At 35.9% G+C, this 20,040-nt stretch overlaps 1 protein-coding gene across 2 annotated transcripts in view; it reads left to right on the forward strand.

The window, feature by feature from the left end:
• CAB39L (calcium binding protein 39 like) overlaps positions 1–20,040 on the forward strand; it is an 89,914-nt gene that overhangs the window by 17,876 nt on the left and 51,998 nt on the right. Inside the window, exons 1-3 of one of the 2 annotated variants that reach the window (XM_077752614.1) lie at positions 1,284–1,674; positions 15,643–15,784; positions 19,242–19,406. In XM_077752614.1, the coding sequence (XP_077608740.1) occupies positions 15,674–15,784; positions 19,242–19,406 (276 nt within the window). In that variant the 5' untranslated portion in view covers positions 1,284–1,674; positions 15,643–15,673. Of the gene's footprint in view, positions 1–1,283; positions 1,675–15,642; positions 15,785–19,241; positions 19,407–20,040 lie in introns of those variants that run through there. The other variant, XM_077752615.1, reaches the window with a different exon arrangement.

The raw sequence follows: 20,040 nt of genomic DNA on the forward strand, positions 1-20,040 counted from the left end.
AAATATATAAACATTTTAAAAATTTTAAAAAAAGGGGCGCCTGGGTGGCTTAGTCGGTTAAGCGTCCGACTTTCGCTTAGGTCATGATCTCGCGGTTCGTGGGTTCGAGCCCCGCGTTAGGCTCTGTGCTGACTGCCAGCTCAGAGCCTGGAGCCTGTTTCAGTCTGTGATTCCCTCTCCCTCTGATCCTCCCCTGCTCACGCTGTCTCTCTCTCTCCTAGAAATAAATAAAACATTAAAAAAAAAATAAAAATTTAAAAAAAGAGGAGCCCAAAAATTTTTATTGGAAATGTGAAGTGGTAAACAACCTGAAAGTCTTTGGGGCTAAGGAAGTGGAACAGAAAACCCCAAAGCAGGCTCTGACTAGTATTCTCACAGGGTCAGCGTATATTCCAAGCTGAGTACATTGCCTCCTTAATTCCAGAGAATCCTACATATGCCATCTAAGCCTGTCACCAGCCATCCCACTCAGCTTTCTACTTAATTCTTCATTCTCAATTTTTGCAGAGAGATCCATAATTTTAAGATATTTTACCTTATAATTCTACATGTGTAATAATGAAAAATTGTTTTGTAATAGTCTTTAGCCTTTTAAATTCTCATTGAAGAGATTTATTCATCCTGAGCAATGTTCATGTATGTGTATGTGGAAGGAGAGGGGCTTCTAAACAAAGTAATTATATTTGGTTTGCACATGAGTAGTATAAGCTTTTGTACTTAATATTTTTGGGGTCAGTATGTTTCGATGTTCTTTGTAATTTTCCCCTTTATAACTACAAATGTTTCTAAGTTTCAAAATATGTAGTGTTTTAAAATATAGTAAACTTCCACAAAATTACACTTAAAAATAAATTATGACTACTCTAATTTTAAAATCTTCCTTGCTTTTTAAAATCTGAAGATTAAATTCATAATACTTGAGTATTTCCTTGCTACTCTTTTATTATGATTGGGAATCAGCATCTTCCCTGAGAAACTAACATATTAGCAGATGAATCTGTTATTATCACTGTCAACACACCTTTGTTAGAAACATTTTTAAACAGCATTGTGAGGCCAGTTTAATCTGGACAGAACCCCATACGCCAAAGACTATAGGACTTTAAAGGAAAAAGATGTGATGAGGAAAATATTTTGTTTATCTCTAGACTCTTGGGAGGAGGGAGCAAGATTTAAATTTGCCTCAGCTTAATTGCTTTACACACATTCTTGTGACGCACAGTTGGGAGGGGGGAAGAAAAAGAGGGAGCTGTTACTGTGTGGTATGTATCTAAAAGAGTGCATTTGAAAGGGAGAGGAGAACGCAGAAGCAAGCTGGTCTGACCAGAAACAGAACTGCCTCTGACAGATTAAGAGACAAGCGAGGCTTGGAATCTGAGAGCAAGCAAAGAGAGTGGAAATTTACAGCTGCCCTGTGTGAGTGTTCAAGTGATCGTTTTCTGCTAACGTTTTCCGGTGGTAACTGTTACTCTTCAGAGAGAGAGAGAGAGTCAAGACGGGAGTGTGGAAACTCTTTTCTCTGCAACGCTTTGGTAATAGGAGGCACCCTCTATTAAATGGAAGATAAAGCTACTTCATGTAAAGTGCTTTGAGCCCAAGAGAGCTGTCTTCAGCACCTCACCATGTGTCTACTTTTTGTTGCTTAGACAAGCCTGGACATTTCTATAACATTTGGTGAGTATCAGCCAGGTTATCTATACCAGTTCATAGAAATAGGATTAATATGGTAAACTTTAGTTTTAGTAACGGTTTTACAGCTATTGATACATTCATTTTAAATTGTGTTGTTACCTTTTTTCTTTGTGCATGATGAACTGCTGTTACTAGGAGAGATTTAAAAAAACAACAACTACAAAACAATACTTCTCTGTTGCCTAAGGCACTTGAACCATTACCAACTATTCTGTGTCCATGGAATATCTTATTTTGGAAATGGGTTTTTATTTACAGAGAGTTACCAAAAATAAAATAGTGGCAGTATACCACTTTTCATGTTTCTTTTTCAACTGCATAAAAATTTAAGAGTTACCTCTGTGTATTGTCACTAACTTTAAAATGATCAATGTGATGTTTGGTATTATCAATTATTATAATTTACACCCTTCTCTCATAATTCAAATGGAAGGGTTAATAATAGCATTATTTACAAGGACATACAATTTAAATGTTGATTGCTTCTGTTAGATCCACTAAGTGACACATGAATTTTTCCCAAATTCTGTAATGAATATAAAAATTAGACAGCATACTTCTCAAATTTACCATTTGATACAAAATGGATGCACATGGATTTCAAAATAAGGATTAAAACAGTTAGTTTGTTCTATAGCTGATACCAAGCTCTCACATAACATTTTTGTTCTGCTGAAGAACTGTTATAGGCAGATGCATATATGTATACAAGCAATACAGCAGAAAAAAGAAAAATAAACTCATAAAATATGTATTCACATTCCAAGAAAAACTTTAATTGTACAACCTTAACATAGGAGACTGCATACTAATTTTTTATATGTCTTTTTAAAGGCATCAGTGGAAGGCACATAATCATTCTTCTGTGGAAGGAAGGAAATATACATTGTTAGCTGCTAAAGTGAGTCATTGCATAGAGATGCACCATTCTAGGCAAAGTTTCTAACTTCCTCTCTGCCAGCATCAAAAAAATATGTCCTTAGTGATTCAAGTGAGTCTTTTAAGCCAGAACAATTCAGCTGAAATGAAAACTTCAATACTGTCAGTAAACATATCAAAAGGGCTTATACCCTAGACATACTATGTAAAGTGGTGTATTTCCTCTGTGTGTGCAGAAGCCTGTAGAACAGGTTTTGTTTTGTGGGTTTTTTTTTCCTAAATGCCTTTGACCTATGTATACGAAGAAACTCTGATGATCTTTGGAAACCTTTTCTGGACCAGCATCTTGCACTTAAAGTCAAAAGTAAATACAATAAAGATAATATCACAAACCAACCTTTCTTCCTTACTGAAGTTCCCATACTCGGTCCATTTTAGACCAATGGAAGATTTGCACACAGCTTCACAATTGTCAGAGTAATTTTTTGTTTTAAACTAGTAAGTCATTGGTATTACCTTGGTGGTGGCACCATTTCTTAAGCCCATAGGAATGTAAATATAACAATAAAGATTAAGTCATTCTCAGTTTACAAATGTTTTGTGCTTCAGAAGTTTATTGTGAGTGGGTTGTTGGGAATTTGGGACCCATCTTCCCCGGAAAATAATTTAATAAATGATTGACTTTTATTATAACCTGAGAATATATTATAGTCACAGTATAAAAAATCATTGCCACTCTGAAAAATACTAGGAAATCAAGTCTAATAATGAAACTAAATGGAAAAACAATTCTGTTGAATAAGACATTATTCTTATTTATCTTAGATATTAATGCTTGAAGAAAAACATTTAATGAGTTGAATGGCTTTTGGGAAGGATGCTTAAAATAAGATTTCTAGGTACTTTTGAGAGCTTCCAAGATTGATTGCATACCTTTATGAGATCTCATCTCATGTTAAGATTAACGATTTTTGTTTCCCTTGCCATAGGCATATTTCTAGCCCTTGCTTTTATGCTTATCACCCATTTCTGAAGTCTAGCCCAGTGGCACATAAGTAGGTACCTAATGAATAGTTACTAGATGAGGACTAAACTTTTCCTTTAGTTCACAGAAATGGAATTGAGGAATTTTTCTAAGATATCCAAAAAAGGAAAGGAGTTTAGGGGCACGTGGTTTTTATTATGAGAAAGATACGGCCTGATAAGAACACAAAGCAATATTAGTACAGAATAGGCCTAACTATTAAGGGAAAAAGGGAAGACCTTGGTATAACTGAGTGGCAGCCCTGAGTGAGTAGGATGGTGACAGGGAGAGGCAGTTTACAAGCTTGGTATCTTGAGTACATGGGGACATTCTAAAGTAAGGTGTCACCTTTATGTATTTGCATAAGTGTACCGGGACTCATATGAAGAAATGTGGCCTATTTGGAAAACTCAAATTAGGTCTATCCAAATTAAGTTTAGTTACACTGGTCCTAAGAGTTTCTCTAAAGTGCTGTAGTACAAAATTTAAAACTTGGTAATGTAATAAATATATATAATGAAATAACACAGGGAATGCAAATTACACTTAGATGATTTTTAGTGGCAGAACAACCTTTCCATTTGATCAAGAAATTCTTTATTTCAAAAACTATAAACCTTGTCTTAATAATAATATCTAACCGAAATTAGACGATTGTTATGTATAATGTGTATGTGCTTACAGGAAAGACTTAAAAAAAAGTCAATTTTGAGTTTCCCTTGATAATTCAGTTGTAAAGAATAACCATTTGTGAAATTCAGTGAGATCTGATGCTTTGAGTACAAGTACTAGTTTTTGAGAATACGGACCTAGCTTCAGACCTCTGCTATAAGTTGAGATTATGAAATTCTAGTATAATATTATCACTGACAATCATTAATCATTAATAAATGAAGAAAATTTTAGCTCTGACAAATGCCTGAATCTGTCAACAGAAACATCACTATAAGCCTAATGAATGAAGTTACTGGCTGTTTTTCCTGGAATAGTAGTCTAGTAGGTTATGATTTATAATAACAAATAAATTAGCTGTTGTATGTCTTCCTAACTTCATGTACTAATTCTATTTTTTAAATTATTTCACTGGTTAGAGTACAGTAGAATTAAGGAACACTTCCCAAGGACATCAGTCTCTCTTATAAAAGAGTTTTTATTCCGATGTAAGTCTGACCAAGGCTTCCAGATGAATGAGGATGCATAAGAAACTTCTCACAAGTTTTCCATTTCTGTGTAAAGTGTCCAGTTTTAGAAAAGCTCTCTCCTTCAAACTCTGTTAATAAAACATATAAAAACAAAATCATTTTTAGTCATTTTGAACTGAGAAAAAGAATAATCAGTGAAAAGTCCTTATTTATACTCTATTGTCTACAGAGTTTCACTCATTTCTATAGGTTTTCAGGTGAAAATTTAATTGTAGTGCCTAATTAAATTTGACATATGCATTTAAAAATAGAATCATTAAAGAAGACATTGATTGGAAAAGATTTTGACATATATCATATGCTTTATAATGGATTTGGTGTCCTAATATGTGTAACTAGAATCATATGCTTTGTAATTTATTATCTCTGTGAAGGCACTTCTAAATTATGACTTTGTCAGGGGGAAAAGGAACTACTTGGATATGACAAATACAGCAGAACCATTAAGTATACTTCAAAAATTTTAAATATATATTAAATGTACCCATTTAAAGAAAACAGTTCAGTGAATATTGACAGATGTATATACTCATGTATATACATTAATTTTTTAAAAAAATCTTGCCAGATTATCTGCCATAGATGCACTTTGATTATATCATCTCTATCTGTAAGTTCTATTTGGAATACAGATAAAAGAATGCTGACTCCTGAACTTTTGTGGGGTTTTTTTAATAGTTTTTATGTATTTTTGAGACACATAGACAGAGCTTGAGCAGGGGAGGGGCAGAGAGAGAGAAGGAGACATAGAATCTGAAACAGGCTGCAGGCTCTGAGCTTCCAGCACAGAACCCAATGCAGGGCTCAAACCCCCGAACCATGAGATCATGACCTGAGCCGAAGTCGGACACTTAACCGACTGAGCCACCCAGGCTCCCGTGTTTTGTTTTTTTTAATGTGGTGCTAAGTTTATTTAATTTTTTTTTTTTGTTTAGTTTAAGAGAAGGTACTTATGCCTTAAGTTTAAATTAGTTGAATAATTTAACTTAAATAAAATAATTTAAAAATAGAATTAACACATGAAGCTAGGAAGATATATAACTGCTAAGTTAAAAGTTTGGTTACTTTTTACGGTTTTACCTATGGAAATCTTGAGATTTTTCTTGGCTTCAGAGATGAATTTCTCACTTCCTTAAACTTTTGTGGGAACCCTTTGAACTATTTTTGAACAGTACAATTGGAGGTTAAACATAAAGGCCCGGAAATGCTCATTAGCCCCTACAGATAGACATTTACTCCCCTTTAAATATCTTAAGGAATAAAAAACAAGGAAATTGAATGTCCCAAATGACCTTGTCTCCTAGCTTCCCTTTCTCTTTCCCCTCTAAAAACTCCTCTCCACTTATATCACTGAACATGTTCAGGTGACTCACTCGAGTGATTGACTTGGGGGCATCTTTGATGACACTCACGCCTAAGTTAGGAATATGAAGTATTTTACTGTCTATTAGAAAAGGGAATGCTGCCAAAATCTACTCCAAAATTACAGGGCCTGAGTTCCCTGGGAGCAGAGCTGAATAATTTTTTTTGGCTTTCTCTCCAGACTCTGAGCCAAGTTCTACTCTTTATGAAATTTCATTGCCAAAGTAACAGAAATCATATTTGTTTGACTAATGCTTTGAAAAGACATGGTGATCAGATATTCCACAGTTTGAACTTTAAAACATATTTGTTGTTTGGTCATTGAAAAATATCATTTATGAGAAGGTGTTTCCCTTATAAAAGCATTTGCATGATCTGTTAAACAAAGTTTGGAAAAAAACAAAATTTAAAGAAAAAAGAAAATTTAGCATACATAGGCCAACTACCCAGAGACAATCACCATTAACTTTTGTAAATTATTTTTTCTTTGTGTAGGTTTTGTGTATTTCTGTTTTATTCACTTTTAAACAGTTTCATAATATGGAGTGCTGTTTTTAACATTTCCATTTTATTTCACATTCTTTGCAAACATTTTCATAGCCATATACTGTACTGCATTTCATCAAATCTAAGAAGCCATTGGTTTTAAGTCATAACTTTATATACCATTAAAAAAGAAGGAAAACAACCTGCTATTTAGGGTAAAGTTCCCTCTGTTGTAAGAAGCACCTAAAGTTCAGAGATGTTAAAATATTTTTTAGAATGTCATAGAGAAAACCCTTGGTTAATCTTGCTAAGACAGATTGCCAGGAACAGACTACTACTAAATCAGAGGTTGTGAACATTTAAGAATTCTAGATCCATACTGCCAAATTACTGTCCAGCTAATATTCCCATCAGTGTGACCCAAAGGGGAATAGGATCAGGGAGATGTACCAAGGGAGTTGTTTTGTTTTCTTTTTTTTTTTATTTTTTTAATGTTTTTTATTTGTTTCTAGGAGAGAGAGAGAGAGTGAGCAGGGGAGGGTCAGAGAGAGAGGGAGTCACAGACTCTGAAACAGGCTCCAGGCTCTGAGCTGGCAGTCAGCACAGAGCCCTACGCGGGGCTCGAACCCACGAACCACGAGATCATGACCCAAGCGAAAGCCGGACACTTAACCGACTAAGCCACCCAGGCGCCCCAAGTTGTTTTCTATTTTTTAAGCTGGATGGTAAATACACAGGAACTGGTTACATTGTTCTCTATTTCTTCTTCTATAAGCCCCAAATATTTTATCTAAGCCAAATTAAATTAAAATATCTAAGGGACGGGGGCACCTGGGTGAATCAGTCCATTAAGTCTCTGTTGATTTTTGCTCAGGTCATTATCTTATTGTTTTTGAGTTCGACCCCCGCATCGGGCTCTGCACGAGAGTTGGAATCTGCTTGGGACTCTTTCTCTCTCTCTGTCTCTGCCCCTCCTGTGTTCTTTCACTCTCTCCCAAAATAAATAAAATAAACTTAAAAAATTATTGAAAAATAAATAAAATATCTAAGAGGAAAAGTCCCGTTGAAGCATTTTGATTAGCTTGATGGTGTCACAATCCACTTGTGAGCCAACTGCTGTAGCCAAGGCAGTGGAAGGAATATTCTGGCCACGCCTGGGTCATGTTTCCGCCCTTTGGGTAGGGTGGGGTGGGAAGTAGAGCAGACAGGTCTATCACCGGGAGAAACAGGGACCAAATAGCTACCAAAGATTTTCTTTTTCTTTTACTTTCCTGATTCAGTTATTTCTGCTTCTTAAAAAAATTTTTTTTAATGTTTTATTTATTTCTAGGAGAGAGAGAGAGACAGCGTGAGCAGGGGAGGGTCAGAGAGAGAGGGAGTCACAGACTCTGAAACAGGCTCCAGGCTCTGAGCTGGCAGTCAGCACAGAGCCCGATGCGGGGCTCGAACCCACGAACCGCGAGATCATGACCTAAGCGAAAGTCGGACACCTAACCGACTAAGCCACCCAGGCGCCCCCAGTTATTTCTGCTTCTATTGTTACTATTTCCATCTCTCTTTTCTTGGAGATTTTTGGGGTACTTTCCTTTTTAACTTGAATTCTATTTATTTTTATTCCTGTATGAATTAATTATAATTGTAGATTCTCACCCTCCCACATGTCCTACCAACAATATCAAGGCTTCCTTTCAATAATTATTTCTGATTTTTAGCATTTATTTTGTTGAACTCATATGGGTTTGATTCCATATCAACTTCTTATAAAATTTTTAGTAAGTATACACAATCTGTTCACACATAAATATGTTGGCTAGAGGTTCAATTATGAAGTTACAGACTTTTCCTTTCAGAACTCAGTAGGTTTTTGTTTATGTTCTTATGACATTTAGTTTTGTGGAAGTTCAAAGGCAACTTGACTTTTTTTTTTTTTTTACAAATAGTTTATTGTCAAATTAGTTTCCACATAACACTCAGTGCTCATCCCCACAAGTGTCCTCCTCCAAGCCCATCCCCCCCCTCCCCCCCGCATCCATCAGTCCTCAGTTTTTGTCAGCATTCAAGAGTCTCTCATGGTTAAAGGCAACTTGACTTTTACCCTTTGTTGTTGTTAAGGTCATTGTATAAGAATGAGCTTTGAGAGCATAAAGTTTGTTTCCCTTAAAAGCCATAAGACACTGAATTTGGGGTGTCATCATTAATCTCAACTAGAAAAGTTCTTTAAGTGACCAGAAGTTTAGATCTTTTTTTTTTTTTTTTTTTTTTTNGCTTCATTTTTTAGATTTTTTGTTTTGTTCTTGTTGGAGCTTCCTCCACCTCCCCCCATTGTTTTAATACCCATTTTTATAGGAAAACACTTCATCTTTTCCACATCTCTGTAATATACATATATGTAGGTGCTCTGTAAATATCTTTTGAATGAATAAATGTAGACTGCCTAATTTTGTACCTTTCAGTTGTCCTCAGTTTTCCATGGGGTCATTTCTGCTCTGTGCAGGTTTGAATTACTATACTGTATATGTGTGTATGGGTATGTGTTTTCGATCTTTTATCTTGGCAGGTTTTTAGTTTAAGTCCTTTAATCTCTCTCTCTCCCTCTCTCTCTCTCTCTCCCTCTTCAGTTACATTTGTTATGTCTCCTACAGAGAATAGATTTTGGAACAGCCTTTCCCTGCCTAAGCCCACAGGGCATTTCTCCCCTTTCTTGTGCTGCTGCCCCCCTCCTTTTTTTTTTTTAATAGACCCTACATTATTTGTTGTTTATTGTTTACTCACTCTTGAAAATGGAAAAGTACAACAGGGCTAGTGTCAGTCCACAGATGTTTGTTTGCTGCATGGCCCGCTGTCAGCACTACGACAGGGCACGTTGGTATGTGCGGCCCCCATAGTTTTCAGTGCTCAGGAGGCATTCCTCTAGTGTCAGTCTTTTGGACTTAACATGGCATCTTCTCCTTCCCTGCTTCCTGCTTTGCTGAAATATAGTGTATATTTTAACAACTCTGAGGTGGATTTTATGGAAAACTTACTACTACCCAAAAAAACCATTTTCTGGTCTCTGCCATTCCTTTTGTCTCTACCTTAAGCACTTTATCTTTGGCCATGATGGATAGATAGTAGGAATCAAAGACTGGATGTGGACCAGTGATGAACAACCTAGAGCTCACTGTATATAACCTGCCTAATTTCAAAATATGATGCTCTTTCTTTAAGAGCCCTTTCTTACAGTATGGAGGCTCCTCAAAAAAATTAAAAAAAGAACTACTGTATGATCCAGCAGTTCCACTTCTGGATATTTATGAGAAGAAAATGAAAATACTAATGTGAAAAGATATATGTACTCCCATGTTCATTGCAGCATTATTTACAATGGCCAAGAAATGGAAACAACCTAAGTGCCAATCCATAGATGAATGGATAAAGAAAATATGCCTCCCTCTCCATCTCCTTCTCCATCTGCCTCTCCCTCTCCCTTCCTCTCCCCCTCCCCTTCTCCCTTCCTCTCTCTCTCTCTATATATATGTATAATTCACCCATAAATATGATTCAAAAAAGAATGAAATCTTGCCATTAGTCAATATGAATGGACATTAAGGACATTATGCTGGGTGAAGTAAGTCAGACAGAGAAAGACAAGTATTGTATGAGCACACTTATATAGTGGAATCTAAAAACAACAAAACAAAAACAAGCTCATAGATCCAGAGAATATATTGGTAGTTGCCAAAGGTAGGGGTGAAGGTGGATAGAATGGGTGAGGGTTGGTCAAAAAGTACAAAGTTCCACTTATAAAAAGCAAATGAGTCATGGGAATGTAATAAATAAAATAAGATAATTAAATTAGTATTAACAAATAAATGTAATGTATCCGGCCCTTCCCAAAGCATTTGGCAATTTTTTTGATATCTTCATGAATTAAATGGAAAAATATGAGTCAAGTGATATGACTAGCTGAATTCACAGTTAAAGTTTTTGAAAAAGAACCCCCTCATTTTATAGATAGAACAAATGACACACAGACAAGGGTGATAATTTCTGAGTCAGAGTGGATCAGTTACCAACTCAGAACCAGATGGGGTTTTGTTAAGCAGGTAGAATTGAGTGCCAGTTGGCTCATTTGCTAAATGACCAGTGGGGTAAATGATGTGATTGGGGTAAATGATGTGATTGGGGTGGATGCACATGCAAGTGACCAGCATGGCTGCCCAGAGAGTAGGAAGGGCAGTCTGGAGTTTGAGGGTGGTTCAGGAAGGTGTTCGGTCTAGAGGTGGGGTGCGGCTGGTTATGGTCTGAAAAGAACAGAGCAGTTGGAGAGTTTCATCTTAATTTGTAGAGGATCAGGGGCTGGGGCTACTTAGTTTCATACATAGGCTTTGATTTCCCTCATAATATGGATCCCAGAATTGAAGACTAATGATCCTATGAAATTTAAAAATATTATTAAACTGATTTTATATGTAGTGGTTATAGTAAGTAGGTATACTAAAAATATGAAAATAATGAATTCAAGAAAGGAATACTGTGCTAAGAGACATTGTACTGTGTGTCTTTTCCTCTATCTCATTGCCCCTAAAATGTTTACTTTCTCCATTTAATAATAAGACTCAAAGAGCAAGGATTCTATTTTTCTTGTTCATAGCTCTATCCTAAGTACTTAGCAAGATCCCCATGCTTAGTACTTACTCAGATTGTTTGTTGAATGAATAAGTAAATGAATAAATGAACAAACCAACAGGCAAATAAAAAGCTGGCAGACAGCATATCAGGAAATGCTGGCTAACTACCATGTTCACATGGGAGTCCTGAAAACATTTGCAATTTTACCAGAATTTGCATTAGAATTCGCTCGATACAAGGAGAACTGAGCAGAGCAATAAGTAATGGACAAAAATCATGCCATATCATATGATACCATATTCTAATTTGTATTCTGTTTTGATGTCAGGGAGCATTTAGTTGAAATTCCCACAATCAATTATCTTTACCTTAGTGCAGAAGAACCACATGAGGAAAAAAAACAATTACACAAATGCACTTAGCCTTAAAAAAAAAACTTATAATAATGTTATGTATTTGTCATTAAATATTTAATATCCAAAGAATAAATGTACATTTTTTAAAGAAAAAATGTGTAAGTGATTCAAGGAGCCAGAAGTGTCTAGGACACTTAAGATAATATCATATCTCAATTACTATGTCTTTCTCTTTCATGAAATAATTTATTCATTATGACATAGAACTTTTTGTAATAATAGCAGCTAAACATTATAGAGTACCTTATTTATACAAGGCCCTGTGCGAGGTGCTCTACTTTTTAATCCTTGCAATGCTAAGAGGGAGATGCTATCATCCCATTTACAGATGAGAACAGAGCCTTTAGAGGGATCACATCTTGTGCCCAAGATCACTCAGGTAGGAAGCAACAGTTTGCTTGCTCTGCCCAACTCTCTAATGAGTGTTTCAGTACCCACCCTACTTCCACACTACATATGCTTTTAAATTATATGCTACCTTCATTTATTTATGTGTAGGGCTGATTATTAAAGAAAAACCTAGTCTATCTTTATAATTTTATTTTTGAATTTTATAAAGGTGCATGATATAAAATTCTTCCAACTCTCTTTTTTGCACCTGACACCATCCACTGAGAATCAGTGTGATCTTCACATGCTTTGTCTTTGAACCCTCTGTCAACTTTCAGTATCCGCTTTAGAGGCTCACTGGGGTCTCTTAACTTGATTTTCAAACTTATACTTGCCATGAGAGTGGGCAAGTTCTCCTCCCACTTACTCTTCCCACACTGGGAAGCTGAGGCACCCTACTGAAAACAGTGTCTCTTCTGAAAACCAGATTTGTTTTTTTTAGGTCTTCTGTTTTATCCTCAAAATCCACACTAACCACTTTGATTTCTACTTCATAACATATACATATCCCATTGGAATTCCTGATCACAAACAACAAATACTGAAGGAGTTTATTGGAAGGATATAAAGTAGCTCACAGAATGGCAGAATCCTAGGGAATCAGATTCAGGAAATAGGAGTCTAGGGGGATTAGGGACTTAGAACCATAGCCATGGTTATACTGTAGGAATAGCTAGTTAGAGTGCTGCTATCCACTGATGTGCATGTTTGTGGATACACATTTGTATGATATCCTGCATCAATTAACTGCATCATTGTTAGTAAGAAAAATATTAGAAAAAATGGAATGAACCCACATGTCCATCAATAGGGTATTGGTAAAATAAATGATATAGTAATTTAATAAGAAAATGGGGGCACCTGGGTTGCTCAGTTAGTTAAGCGTCCAACTTCAGCTCAGGTCATGGTCCCATGGTTTGTGGGTTTGAACCCCGCCTCAGGCTGTATGCTGACAGCTTGGAGCCTGGAGCCTGCTTTGGATTCTGTGTGTCTCTCTCTCTGCCCTTCCCCTGCTTATGCTATCTCTCTCTCTCTTTCTTTCTCTCAAAAATAAATAAACATTTAAAAAATTAAAAAAATAAATTCTCATATAACAACAATTATATGATGTATCTGTGTAATAGAATACTATATTGGATAAAAGTTATTGTAATAGATCTAAACATACACTCATAGAATTCTATTCAAGATACAAAAAAATGGCAAAAAGTTATGAAATAATGTGTTTAGTATTATTATATTTTTGTCTTACAATATATTTGTTTTGGGGATGCCTGGATGGATCAGTCGGTTAAGTGTATGACTCTTAGTTACAGCTCAGGTCATGCTCTCACAGTCATGGCATCAACAGCTAACAGCACAGAGCCTGCTTGGGATTCTCTCTCTCCCTCTCTCTTTCCCCTCCCCCACTCACGTGCACATGCTCTCTCTCTCAAAATAAATAAACATTAAAAAAATATTTATTTTTATATGTATAAAAAATTTCAGGAGGAATGTCTACCAAACTGATATAGTTGTTTTCTCTAGGTGGTTAATTAATAGAACATTTTGATTTATTATATCAGGCTTATGAAATGTTTGAAGTGTTTTTGTTGGTATGCCTCTCCTCACTGAAGTCTTCAATTAAAATTTTCTCCCTAATACTTATATTTTTAGTGTAAGTAGGGCAGTGACAGCCATATTTAGCTTTCTCTGCTATATGTAAATAGATGTTCTCAAAAACAAGGATTAATGCTCCTTTTCCTCACTCTCCTCACCCTCCACCAGGATAGGGCTGATTTCTTCAGTGAATATGGCCAGCTAAATATTTGAAGAGTAAAATAAAGAACAGATTCTAAATAATTTTACATTGCAGTTTTATGATTGTCATGGAATAGCATTAAATATCACTTTACAACTTTTGTTTTACATGTTTTATATATCATTGTCATCATCACTCTCATTAGTTAAAATAACTAGTTTTATATATCAGCTTATTCTCTAAAAGTATTCATTTTCCCATTGAGATTTTTCCCCAATCCTTGTATTGGAGACAAAATTTTTAACTTAGAGTAAAAACTTTTAGGCAAAGTTTTTAAAATACCTGTAAGTGGGGCGCCTGCGTGGCTTAGTCGGTTAAGCGTCCGACTTTCGCTTAGGTCATGATCTCGTGGTTTGTGGGTTCGAGCCCCGCGTCGGGCTCTGTGCTGACTGCCAGCTCAGAGCCTGGAGCCTGTTTCAGTCTGTGACTCCCTCTCTCTCTGACCTTCCCCTGCTCACGCTGTCTCTCTCTCTCTCCTAGAAATAAATAAAACATTTAAAAAAATAAAATAAAATAAAATACCTGTAAGTATCTTAAGTATCTTAAAATACTTACATGTATTTAAATTTGGTGTAAAACTTGATGAAACTCATTTCAGTTTGATCAGTATTTTTAAAAAAAAATTTTTAATGTTTTAATTTATTTTTGAGCAAGAGAGCATGAGCAGTGGAGGGGCAGAGAGAAGGAAACAGGATTCAGAGCAAGCTCTGTGCTGAAAGCAGCAAACTCAGTGCCGGGCTTGAACTCATGAATCATGAGATGATGATCTATGCCAATGTCAGACACTCAACCGACTGAGCCATCCAGGCGCCCCTAGTTTCATCAATATCAATGTTTACAATTCCTGAATTAAGATTATTAGAGGGGCGCCTGGGTGGCTCAGTCGGTTAAGCATCCGACTTCGGCTCAGGTCATGATCTCACAGTCCATGGGTTTAAGCCCCGTGTTGGGCTATGTGCTGACAGCTCAGAGCCTGGAACCTGCTTCAGATTCTGTGTTCCCTCTCTCTTTGCCCCTCCCCCGCTCGCTCTCTGTCTCTGTCTCTCAAAATAAAATAAAGACATAAAAATTTTAAAAAAAAGATTATTAGAAACTTGTAAAACGTTTTGGTATAATAATTTAATCATGTTAAGAGTTAAAATAATTGCAAACTTCTGGAGTCACTCTGGAAAACAGAATGGAGTTTCCTTACAAAGTTGGGAACTTGCAGCCCAATGTTTATAGCAGCATTAGCTAAAATAGCCAAATTATGGAAACAGCCCAGGTGTCCATTGACTGATGAATGGATAAAGAAGATGTGGTTTATATATACAGTTATACAGTGGGATATTACTCAGCCATAAAAAGAATGAAATCTTGCCATCTGCAACAATGTGGATGGACCTGTAGGGCATTATGCTAAGTGAAATGTCAGAGAAAGACAAATACCATATGATTTCACTCATGTGAAATTTAAGAAACAAAACAATAAAACTAAGGGAAGACAAAAAGAGAGAGAGAGGCAACCAAGAAACAGACTCCTAACTACAGAGAACAAACTGTTACCAGAGGGGAGGTGGGTTTGAGGATGGGTAAAATAGGTGATGTGGATTAAGGAGGGCACTTGTGATGAGCACTGGGTGATGTATGAAATGTTGAATCATTTAATTTCATTTATTGAACACCTGAAAATAATATTACACTGTTTGTTAACTGACTGGTATTTGAATTAAAACTTTAGAAAAAGTTTTAAAAAGAGTTAAATTCATGATTTTTGTTTGCTTATTTGTTTGTTTTTAGCATTCTGTATTGGAAGAAGAGATTTCTATAGATGAAAAAGATGCCTTTGTTTAGTAAATCACACAAAAATCCAGCAGAAATCGTGAAAGCTCTGAAAGACAATTTGGCCATTTTGGAAAAGCAAGACAAAAAAACAGACAAGGTATGAAAAAAACAATAATGTTATTATTCAAATGCATACATTCCAAAACCAAAAACCGATGTAAAAACGTCATGAAGAATTCCAAATATAGTCTGTGATACATACATAAAGTCTCCATAAATACATCTAAATTGATTTCAGGTTTTATGCAATTGTTAAGTCTGTTGCCTTGAACTTTTGGTTCACTCTCTTGAACCTCTGATCAAACTTGGATCCCTTTAGACTACAGAGCTTAAAAATCTAAGGGGTTATATTGGTATATAGTGTTATACTGACATGAAGGATAAAACTTTTTTTGTTTTTTGGGTTTTGGTGGGGTTTTTTTTGAGAGAAAGAAAGAGAGAGAGAGGGAGCATGCACAAGTGAGGGTCAGAGAGAGAAAGAGAGAGAGAGAATCCCAAGCAGGCTCCATGCTGTCACTGTGGAGCCTGACGTGGGGCTTGATCTCATGACTGTGAGATCATGACCTAAGCTAAAATCAAGAGTCATATGTTTAACTGACTGAGCCACCCCAGGTGCCCCAAGACATTCTTATTTAAAGATCAATTGATAAATTGTACAATAGTACAACCTCATTTTAACGTTTTTTAAAGGTTCTACTAAGCAGGGTTTCCTCATAGGAAGGATTGTTTTTATTATTTTATTCCTTTAAAGGGATGTTGGATCCTACATATTCAATTTCTGTCTAAAGTGACTAGTTTTTGGCAAGACTTAAGAGATCTATAAAGTAAATATCCTTTAGTTCACAGTATCTTTCTATCCCAATGTATAATACGATCTTGCATTCTTGTAAGGATGTAAAAAGTAATTCTTGTGTACTTGTAATATTGAACCAAATATTGGCCCAATTAGAAAGAAGTGACCTTCATAAAAGAGTAAATCTGAACGGCAAAAGACAGAAAAAAAAAAAACATAAAAAGATACTCATTTCTATTAGTAGTCAGGAAAAAGCCAATTAAAACCATAGTACATTCCTATTATACACCCATTATCTTGGCAAAAATGAAAAACGTGTGATGATATTAAGTGTTGCCAGGGATGGAAAGCAATAAGAACTTTGATCCACTGTGAGGGATAAAGTATAAACTGGTGTTACTGCTTTGGAAACCAGCTTAGTATCGTCTGTCATATATGAAGATGTGCATGGGCTAAAAACTACAGTTCCACTCCTCAGTACAAACTCTAGAGATATCCTTGTGCTTGGGTTCCAGGATGCATATACAAGAGTGTTCATAGCATTGCTCTTCATAATAACCCCTCAGTGGAAACAGCCCATATGTCCATCAAAGGTAGAACTGCTAAATTATAGTCTAGCCATCAGTCGAATACTTGAGAGCAATGAAGATTAAGGCACTGCTGCCTACGTGCAGCTGAATGGATGAATCTCACGCACATAGTACTGAGTGAAAGAAGCACCTCGTAAAAGGACGCGGGTACTATTCCAAAAAATTCAGAATTGGCAGGACTAGACTATATTGTTTTGGGATGCAAAAACAAGTAAGAAAACTATAAGGAAAAATAAAGAAATGATTGTCGTCAAAGACATAAAAATATTTACTTCTAGGTTGAAAAGGTTGCCTTCAGGTGACTTCAGGGTTTCTGAAAATATTCTGTTCTTGACCTGTGTTATGGTCATGCAGTTGTTTGCTTTATAATTATTCTTAACTACATAGAATTTAAAGTACTCTTCTCTGGATAAATCTGACACTTTGAAGAGACTTCCAACCTTGAATAAATTAAGGATCGATTCAGTCAGATCTTAAGATGTGTCTGGAAATTATGTTTTTAAAGTGGTGTTATGCTACTATAAATTATTTTTATTGAATTTGCCTTAATTCTCTTCATTTCCTGCTTCAATGATAATGATTACAGCAGTATACTTGAAAGTGTAAAACTATATTTCTTTTAAAATATTCAGCAGATGACAAAAACTGAGGACTGACGGATGTGGGGGGGAGGGGGGATGGGCATGGAGGAAGACACTTGTGGGGATGAGCACTGAGTGTTATGTGGAAACTAATTTGACAATAAACTATTTGTAAAAAAATAAATAAATAAAATAAAATATTCAGCAGATTGTTAACTTATTGGCCTGTTCTCCTTTGCTCAACTGCATTAATTTAAAAAGATTTATTGAGTAAATTCACATACCATATAATTCACCTCTCTAAAGCTTACAATTCAGTGATGTTTAGTATTCTCACAAGGTTCCACAATCATCACCAATATCTAATTCCAGAACATTTTCACCACCCCCTAAAAGAAATCTTGTTCTCATTAGCAGTCATTCTTCCTTCTCCCATCCCCAGGCCTCAGCAACCACTAATCCACTTTCTTTTTTTTTCCTTTTATAGTTTATTGTCAAGTTAGTTTCCAACCACTAATCTACTTTCTACTTCTATGGATTTTCCTATTATTCTTTAAAATATAGAGAAGTTTTTTTTTTTAAGTTTCCTAGAGAGCAAAAAAAGGTAATAATTATGTGGGAGAGATAAGTGGATTAACAAAATTTAATGGGTTTTGATAATAGATTGTGGTTTGACAATTAAGTTTTTAAAATTTTTAAAAATATTTTATTAAATTTTTTTTTTAATTTTTATTTTTGAGAGAGAGAGAGAGACAGAGTGTGAGTCAGGGAAGGGCAGAGAGAGGGGGAGACACAGAATCTGAAGCAGGCTCCAGGCTCTGAGCTGCCAGTGCAGAGCCTGATGCAGGACTAGAACTCACAAACCACGAGATCATGACCTGAGCCGAAATCAAGAGTTGGATGCCTAACCAATTGAGCCACCCAGCTCCCCCGACAATTCAGTTTTATTACATAGTCCATTAAAAATCAGAGTAACAGGAATTTGTTGAAAAGCCTTAACAAATATTTTTAATAAAGATGAGTAGCTACGGATAGGTCTTCAAAATAGTCAATTTAATTTTTAAGAGTAAAATGTATAGTTAATTACTAGCAAGGTTGGACTATGAGTATGGTTTTTAAAGGTTTTTTTTTCTTAAGTTTATTTATTTTGAGAGAACGAGAGAGCGTGCAAATGGGGTGGGGACAGAGAGAGAGAAGGGAAAGAGAGAGAATCCCAAGCTGGCTCTGCACTGTCAGTACAGAGTCCCATGTGGGGCTTGAACTCACAAACAGCAAGATCATGACCTGAGCCGAAATCAAGAGTTGATTAACTGACTGACCACCCAGGTACCCCGAGAATGTTTTAAAAGAAGAATGTTTTAATTATGTTGACTAACTAGAAATATTAGAGGTATTTTTTATGTAAATAAATTTTGGCAACATTTTCCAAAATAGGAAAAGAAATGTCTATGAAAAAGTGTTTTTTTCTTTGTTTGTAACTGTACAGTGCTCCTTGATGATAAATAAACAGAATCCAAAAAGTAGATTTGTTTGTTTATAGCTTGAAAATTTTCATTCCTCATAACTATGAGCATGTTTTTTGGTCAACAGGCTTCTGAGGAAGTGTCAAAATCACTGCAAGCAATGAAAGAAATTCTGTGTGGGACAAATGACAAGGAGCCTCCCACAGAAGTTGTGGCTCAGCTTGCACAAGAGCTCTACAACAGTGGCCTGCTGGTGACATTGATTGCTGACCTTCAACTGATAGACTTTGAGGTAAACTCTCTGTAAAAGGATGACGCTTCTGCTTTTTAATTTTAGTGTACACGAGATCATAAATACTTGACTTTTTCTGTTATTACCGTTCATATATTGTATAAAAACCAAGTATTTTTCTAAAACTTCTAAAATTTTTTAATAAAGCAAAAATGTATCTTATAGTTAAGTTTTCTGCAGGTAGGTAGCAAGGTTGGTGGCCGGTAATAACAGTAATAATAATAAGAGATAACATTGAGTATCTTCCTTTAATCCTTTTTTTTTTTTTATTCTCAAATTAGTTAGCATGCAGTGTAGTGCTGGCTTCAGGAGTAGAACCCAGTGATTCATCTCTTACGTATGGTACCCAGTGCTCATCCAGAAGAGTGCCTTCTATAATGTCCATCACCCATTTAACTCACCCCTCACCCCCTCATCTCCTTTAATGCTTGAAACTACCTATGTGATTGGTACTAGATGATTAGCCTCATTTTACTGATGAAGAACGTAAAGTTCAAAGACATTAAGTAATTTGTGCAGTCACTCAGTTACTTAAGAGCCTAGAGAGGGAGTCACAGACTGAAACAGGCTCCAGGCTCTGAGCTGGCAGTCAGCACAGAGCCCGACGCGGGGCTCGAACCCACGAACCGCGAGA

The sequence above is a fragment of the Crocuta crocuta genome, unplaced genomic scaffold, assembly GCF_008692635.1.
Source record: "Crocuta crocuta isolate KB4526 unplaced genomic scaffold, BGI_CrCroc_1.0 scaffold190, whole genome shotgun sequence".
Lineage (NCBI taxonomy): Eukaryota > Metazoa > Chordata > Mammalia > Carnivora > Hyaenidae > Crocuta > Crocuta crocuta.